This window comes from Mastomys coucha, unplaced genomic scaffold (assembly GCF_008632895.1).
Source record: "Mastomys coucha isolate ucsf_1 unplaced genomic scaffold, UCSF_Mcou_1 pScaffold3, whole genome shotgun sequence".
NCBI classification, from domain to species: domain Eukaryota; kingdom Metazoa; phylum Chordata; class Mammalia; order Rodentia; family Muridae; genus Mastomys; species Mastomys coucha.
In genome coordinates, this window is record NW_022196909.1 from 14,553,732 (window position 1) to 14,562,239 (window position 8,508).

Sequence of the window (8,508 nt, forward strand, 5' to 3'; positions counted from 1 at the left end):
CAGATGCAGAGTTCCCATCAAGGAATGCAAGAAGTGGAAAGGCAGTATACTGGATAAGTTGTTTATCTATAAAGAGCAGAAAAAATGTTTATAAACCCAAATAAGATATTATATATTTTATGTCACTACATTTTAAAACATGTAAGTAAGGAAAGTTAGCCTTTCATTTCAATAATTTAACTATGAGATTCTTCTTTTAATGTTAAATTAAGGGGAAACGTTTTAAACTATAAGAACCCTTACTTTACCATGTAAATTTTATTTAAGTATAGGAGCTTGAGACACCATCCAGAAAGCCTAGTCAGCTCTCTCACTTGTTTATATGGGTTTGTGTAGCACTGGGGCTGAGCCCAGGGCTCTCTCTACACACATTATGCCAAAGTCCGGTCCATCCAGCTGTTGAGTATGACAATGTAAAGAAATTATGACTATTTCCATTCCTACCTGGTTTGGATTTAGACTTTCTTCCCTCTTCTGAAACTTGCTGAACAACACTGCTCTTGGTAGCTTCTAATCCCTTATTCTCAGACTATAAAAAAAAATATATAAAATTGCTATTTTATATTCCTTAAAAGTATCAAATAATTAAAAGCTGATAAAATAACTTCAACACATCTGAAATATGTTCAAAAGGGAAACATCAGAAAAGATGAACCAGAAAAGAAATCTCACTGGAATCAGGCAGACCAGCTAAGAAACTTGTCCTCAAGGACCAGAATCAAGTTCCCAAAGTAAGGTAAAGGGAAGGGCGTTTCAGTAAGAGGGCATTCCATAATGACAGAGCTGTCAAAGAGATGGGAGTCATCAGACAAGGTTTCACATAAAGATATAATCCACATTTCAAACAGTTTTGATTAAAAATGCATCACACACTGCTCTTCTCATGAACAGGACAGCCTACAGAGATAAACATGCTCAGGTTGCTAGGAATGACATGGGCACACCTCTCAAAGTGCCCCTGCTCTTGGAAGCCTCAATTGTGATGGTTTCTTCTTGCCTTTTCTGTAACTCCTTAGATCTTTTACTTCATTTCAGTCGACTCCTCAGCTGGAGTCTTCTCTCCCTCTGGTTACCGTGTGGAATGAAATCCACAATGCTGCTGACATGGCAGTCAACTGGACAGTGCCGGAACCGAGGGGTAGACCAGGCTCAAGTGTTTCAGAAAGCCCTATGTATCAGATACCACCAACTACCGCATCCCCACACGTTGCTACAGTATGTATGGAATAGTGGACATCTGTGTAAATCCTATAGTCCTCTGACAGCTGTCATAAAAAGAAGCAGTAAGTTTCAAGATTCTAGAAAGATAATGACCCCAAGATAAAGTAAGTCATTCCAAATTAAGGAAAAAGAATTCATCATTTAGAAGTTATAGTACATAAATAAATGTTAAAACATTTTTTATAAACCTTAAAACAGGAATTTCCCAAGGATACCACCGTTGATATTCTAAACATGAGAACCAAGACTATAAATGCATTTTTCCCATGTATGTTCTTGTTCATTACTAGTGGCCACTGTGCTACACCATAAGGTACCTAGACTAAGAAAATATTGATACATGTTATATACGCTTGCCATGAAAAAAAGAGATAAAAATACCAATATTTTTTAAGTCTCAGAACTGAAATAAAGTATCACCCTTAAATATATTTTTATAAGATCAGAAAGCAGTATGTAATTTTTTGTTACTGGTATTTTAGAAGATTCTTAAGTTACTGGTTTCTAGGGTAACGAGCATAATCAAAGAACAATGAATCAGTTTTAATAATAAACAGCAAAGCATATTCACTAATTAAAGTATGATATGACTTAATACTCAATATAATGACAAAATGTTGCACTATAAACACAGGTAAATGATGGTGACATTCAGCTTACTGCCTGTTTATTAAAAGTTTATCAAAACACAGCCACACATTTACTTATACATTATTCATACCCGCCTAACCTACAATTATAGCATTCACTGTTGGGACATACAGCTTATAAAACTAAAAATATTTATGTTTGGCCATTTATAGAAATAGTATACGTATGCCAATAACCCAACAATGCACAATGAACGTCCTACTATACAATTTCCTAAGCTTTTGAGTCAGCCAAGAGGAACTTTCACTGGCTAGGCCACCTCCTCACTCTTGCCAACCTGTCAGCCGTATAACCCTTTCATTCACTTGAGATGCCTTATTTTTAGATTATAAAGGACAAGCATGTAACTGACTTCCCTAATCCAGAAATTGAGCTTAATTTATTTTGGAACTAACAAAAAAAAAAAAAAAAAAAAAATAAGGATCAAACAATCTGGTATACATATTAGATACCAGAGTAAGTCAGTCAGGACAATTAAGCTATACAAAAGTAACAAGTACTTTATAAGCATCTGCCATCACAGGCTGCTCCTAAGACTCCCCTGTCCACTCGCTAAGTCCTACTTAGAGCTTAAAACAAGGAAAATAAAGAAGCCCCTACCTAGTAAAATTGACCTTTGCTTTACTTACTGCTTTTAATGCTAACAAAGTGAAGGAACTTACAGAGGTAATAAGGACCAGTGATTTTCAACTTAAATTGAGAAATTGTTTGTAGAAAGAAAAAATATACAATGCAGAAATTATATTTTAATCATTTTCATTTTAAAGAAATATCTGGACAAGCCCAGCACTAAGAGGCTGGTTTCATACTAAGAATGAATCCCACATGTGCCAGGAGAACTGGACAAAGAAAAACTAACCCCATAACCAACTGCTAATTTTCCATCTAGCACTGTACTCTCAATCACACACTTAGGTAAGAATATGAGATGTCTTCTGTAATTGAGAGTGATACTCTTTCTATGTATATTTAATAGGACTCTTTCATATTTGTATAGCTACGGGTCCTGAGCAACACGGATTAAAACTTACTTTTGTATTATTGATGTAATCTGTGGGATTCATCTGCACAGAACTAGTGAAAAGCTGAAAAGACCAAACAAAAAAGATGATAAGTTTAAAAAATATTTTAAAAGATTTGTGTGTTAAAAATTTAAAAATTTTTATACAATCAGGGTGAGTGAAGAGATGTCACTCCTATATGAGGAAGTTTCCACAGATTCAATCAAGTTTGGAAAAGCAAGAAAGCAGAAAGAAAAACAAACAAAGGCAGAGCAAGCTGGCCCATGCGCTAGATGGAATTTTATCTTGTAAGTCTCTCCACAGTGGGATAGTTCCCCATAATTCTTATCCGTTCATTAATCTCCATTCAATTTAATAACTTTCATTTCTCTCTAAATGTTTGTTATTAGCCATATGTAGCACTAAAGGCCAAGTCCCATGTCTTGACGCTAAGCATTTACTGAACACCTACTTATTGATTACATGACAAATTCATCAAATCTACTGACACAGCATTCATATCAAGTGGAGCCTCTGACAATATGGCATACCTACTTATTTCCTACATAGTGAAGGAAGTTAATAAGTGCTAAGGCAATGCCAATGAGCTGTCCTCACACTCCAGCCAGTTTATAAATGCAGCTTTCAAGTCATAAGCTTCAGAGGCCTAGCCAATCCCTTCCACAGCTAAGGCTTGTAAGAAACCGCTGACACCATAACAACATGTACTTCTGCTCTCCAGGAGCTCACAATCTAAGAGACGACACGGACATTAAATAGCCAACTTATACTCATATGCAATCCAGTTTTATAATTATAGAGCTTTAAAGAACTAAGGAGTTTGGAAACCCAGAAGAGAGGAAAGCATGAACACAGGCAGACATAGGATGAAACAAAAGGGCCATAATAAAGCTAGGTGCTACACATCATCCACCTGAGAGAACATCAGGAATTTGGAATTTAGACAAGTGCTTAGGAATAACAGTAGCACCAAGAAGGTAGAGCATGTTCTAGAAATGGTTAAGACCCATTCACTAACGTATACAGTTATACAATAGTTAAAAACAAAAACAAAAGCCGAGCAAAGCCATGAATGGTCCAGGACCCATCCAATCAGGTATATATAGTTCAGGCCCCTGAGAACAACCTGAGCACTGAAACAGACTGTAGGTTTGCACTGGATGAGAATGAGCAAAGCAAAACAACAAAATGCAGAGGTTAGTTCCTTCTGCTTCCGGTCTCTTTAGACACAGACTCCTTTCTTTAAAGACCACAGTTGTCATGGAAGTATCCTTGGCTCGCTCTCTATTTCCCTCTCTTATTACTCACTGGCCGCTGAAGAGGAATGGAGCTCAAATCCGTGGTGGTAGACAACTACTTTCTATATGCCAATTCAGCCTGTTACTATTTCAGAGAGCCCCGATGCAACTCTACACTTATAGACACTGAGGGAAGCCAGCAACACAAGCAAGCTCCCTCCCCCCCGCTCTCCCCCCCTTTTTTTTGCCTCAGCATCCTATTCAGACTTGGGAGCATGTCTTACATACTCCCAGAAGGTAGTTGGGACATAACGTACACAACCAATTCACATATAAGGAACTGATGTAACATAAGTTCTAAGGCCCGATGCCCTCCTGCTGACTCCACCCTGATACAGGGAGACCTGACCATTATAAAGTGCAGCCAGAATTCTCAATGCACTTGGTTTATGTCTTGAGCATTTTTATCATTTCAGAGAATAAGGTAAGCCAGGGCTAGATTTTAAATTTTATGACACTTCAATCTAATTCATGGGTGATGTAAGTCTTAGATGAGAAAAGTGAAAATACAAAATCAGGGTGGTGTGTCAATATTATTTTGAAAAATAGTACCTGATGATGAGATAAGAAAAGCAAAGTGAGTCTGCTCTGTTCCTCTTCAGTGGCCAGTGGGTGATATAAAATAGGAGGGGAATGAAATGGAAAGAGAGCCAAGGACACCTCTACGACAGCTGTGGTCTTTACAGAAAGGAGTCCGTGTCTAAAGAGACCGGAAGCAGAAGGGAAAATGCTATTAATGAGTACATAGTTTCTGGGATAAAAAAAAAACATTTGGGCACTTAATTTAAATAATCTCAAGGACTTGCAGATAAAGCAGGATATCCCAAAAGTGCAGAATAGACTGTGAGATAGAGAGGAAGACAGGTAGACAGACACAGAAACACCCCACAAAGATGGAAATGTGAATTGGGTATAAGGAGGCCGTTAAGGATTACCTCCAAGACAGGATACAAAACTACCACAGTTTGACAGGACTGGAGGGTAGAGAATTATTCTCAGCGAGTATGGAGGTTTGAATAACAATTCAGTAAATGTTCAAAGTGGAAGGGAAATGACCCAAAGACCACATGGCACAGACTACATTGGAGTTCAGTACACACCTGGGGACAAAGACTGAGACAGGAAATCAGACTGGACATTAAAAATATACCAAATAAAATGAAATGCATTTGCCAGAAAAACATTCATTCGGAACCTAAGTATTAAGAAGTGTCTTTATGCTACTCCCACTTCTATAACTAATTTCCAAAGGTCTTTATTCAATTTATCCTAGAGAAAAATGTACATATGGTAATAGAACAGTAAGTCCAGACTAAACCTGTATTCAGTAAAGTAATGTTGAAAAGAGTGGCATGTTGTTATAGGAGCAACTGCTCCTTAGCAGCAGACAGTGAGCACATGTCTGTCCTATACCTGTCTGCCTATGCTTCCTAGTAAATCATTAAGAAAGTAAAATACAGGCAGCGTAGAATACAAAGAGGATTGATTTTAAATGACACATGTAAGTACACACACCACCAGTACAGTAAAGAGTATCCAAAATACCTACATCAACCAGGAGATCTGGGTCTATGCTAAACTGCCTTCCTGAGAGCATGGCTTGGAAGTCCTCTAAGCTGCAGTCAATACTGTCAAGGTAATCCAGCAGCTCAACCCTACAGAAAAAAAGGAACAGTGCCATATTCATTAGGTATTCTCTTTCTTACATTTAAAACCACTCACTGTTGGTAACCTAGCTGGTGCTAAAAATAATCTTGGTGAGTCCTAAGTTCTTAACAGTTCTTGAGACATCCCATTAAGATTTGGAATTTCTGAAAACTGACTAACTCATAACCTGTGCACACATTTCTTACCTTCAGAAAAGACATGCTGCGGTGACAGCGGGCTCTACTTTTTCCTTGTATACTACCTCATGACTCTAATACTCCACATAACCAAATTACTACATTTTAATACAATGTGTCCCTTAATAGAAACTAGACCACTATGAACAACTAGTAGTAAAAATCAAGAATAGCTTACAGTTAAAACAAGATTTCATTTTAAAAATCTAAAGAATTGCTCACCTAAGTTCCAAGACTACTCATGGACAATTAAATCTCGTTCACTAGGGAGTTCACCTTTGATCAACAGAAAGGGCCTACATCTAACAGGAAGTTCACTGTACCATTTACGCTCCTACTGCTACTTTACATTTGTAGAAATGGAAATATTACTTTAGGTTTATTATCAAACTGAATGTAAGAAAGTAATGTAAAACATATGTGTGAACACTCACTTTCCTAACAGGTTAATGTTGTCATTCAGAATGGAGTCCATCATGGTCACAGGGTCTTCTGAGGTCAGGTTGGAGGAGCCGTTTAGCTGGACAGCACTCGACATGAGAGGGCTGCCGCCACCAGCACTCCCCACACGTAAGGATTCTCTAGCTGGTTCACTCTGCTCTCCACTCTGAATGACAGGAGCATACTCATCCTCATTGTCATCTTCAACAATGACAATGTCAGGATACTGGCTACAGCCATATCAGCAATATGAGAAAAAAAAAGACAAAACAAAACCATTACAGCTTTAGACATGGTAAGCTGATTTTCATTCTCTGTAGGATCCCCAAATCTCTTAAAAGGTTTCCTTTTCTGGAGTAAGTAGCTTAAGTACAAATTTTAACAATTCATAAGATAGAAAACCACAGAGAACTAAGAAAAAAGGTTTAACTCCAAATAAAAGTCATCAATTTTCATTTCTTTCTTTTTTTTTTTTTAAGGTAGGTTTATCTGGCCCATTAATTCTAAATATGTGTAAAAGATTAGTACTTCAAACCAATTATGAGAAAAGGATTAGTTTTAAACAAAAACAACAAATAAGCAAAAATGGGGCCTTTCTATTATTTCATAAGAAAAATGGTCAATATTTTCCCAAATTTTATCCCATGATTCCTTACTTGGAGGGATCAACGACAACATCCTCATTTGTTTCTGGAATAACTGGAATATTTTCTTCATCCACATTATCATCAGTAACATCATAAATAATTATGTCATCTGAAATCCGTTCTCTTGACTTTAACCCTTCAGTCCTGCTGTGTGGAACCTAAAGAATCGGGAGGAAACAAAAACATGTGGACTACTACAAAACATATCAGTAACAAAAATGGACTCATCCTATCTACTAAAGGTTGAGTATTCAATAGTAAACAAAACAGCTTTGCCTTCCGTCCTTCTGGGACTCATATTCTAACAACTTATAATATCATTTTACAGAACTACTAAGTATATTCCCATATTCTACTTAACAAATTACTTTATTGTAAGAGACCATGAAGATGATGGCATGCCTAAAGTGTGTCTTTCCATGGAGATGCTCGAATGCTTAAGTCTGTTTTACTAGATGGATAATGAACAAGCTCAGGCCTTGAGAATCTCAGTTATAATTGCACAGCCACTGCATGGGTACTGCCTGTTCTATCTGAATCACTGCATCTAAAGAGGTCTTATTGTCATTCACCAAAGACCTGCACTGAGAGAAATACAGCACTTCAACAATTCCAGTTATAGGCCACTGGCTATTTCACCAACAGCTGGTTTGTTTTAATGTTACAATGTAGATACATAGGTCTGAGGGTGCAGGCCCTTAATCCTAATTACTCAAAAGGCTGACACAGGGAAATGTTGAATTCAATGCCCACCTGGGCTACAGAGTGCATTCAACAGCAGCCTAGATAGCTTAGTGGAATCCCATCACAAAAGAAAAGTAGCTGGGGCTAGAATTCAGTATACAATGGCTTGCCAGTGCTTGCAAGCACTGGACCCTAGGATTGATACCCAGTAACACCAAAAGAAAAATAAAATGTTCGGGTGCATTCAGGACAGCTCCATTAAGAAGTTCAATTCTCTAACCAAGCAAGTAATTACTTTAATGCCAAAAAATTGAAGTTTCAACAACAGATGATGCAGGTAAGAGAAGTAAAATGTTTTAAGTCTATACATTCTAATTAAAAAAATTCTAAAATATATGAAACACTTTAAAAATATATAAATTTCAGTTAAACTAAAAAAATCTACTTCATATAAGCTTTCAATCCAACAGCACGCCACAGAGGTTTACAATATATACTTGGTTTAGAAAGAGAAAGGGGAACACCCAGAGGAAGCTCCATTCCCAGGCGCTCTGACACACCCAGGACCAGAAGTAAGCAGGAACAAACATCTGTCCCAACACTGGGAGCAACTGGGACCAGCTTGCCCAGGCACATAGTGTTCTGAGCAGACCTTGGGCACAAGCTCTGCAGCCAGTCCCTCAACACACAGAGAAAGCCA

The 8,508-nt window shown here is 37.6% G+C and overlaps 1 protein-coding gene across 1 annotated transcript in view; it reads right to left on the reverse strand.

Moving 5' to 3' along the window:
- Positions 1-4,386: 4,386 nt before the first annotated feature.
- LOC116074750 (heat shock factor protein 2) overlaps positions 4,387-8,508 on the reverse strand; it is a 23,777-nt gene continuing 19,655 nt past the window's right edge. Inside the window, exons 8-11 of the mRNA XM_031347534.1 lie at positions 7,134-7,282; positions 6,471-6,707; positions 5,742-5,847; positions 4,387-4,892 (exon numbers count right to left, since the gene is read on the reverse strand). Of these exons, the coding sequence (XP_031203394.1) occupies positions 4,791-4,892; positions 5,742-5,847; positions 6,471-6,707; positions 7,134-7,282 (594 nt within the window). The 3' untranslated portion in view covers positions 4,387-4,790. The remainder of the gene's footprint in view (positions 4,893-5,741; positions 5,848-6,470; positions 6,708-7,133; positions 7,283-8,508) is intronic.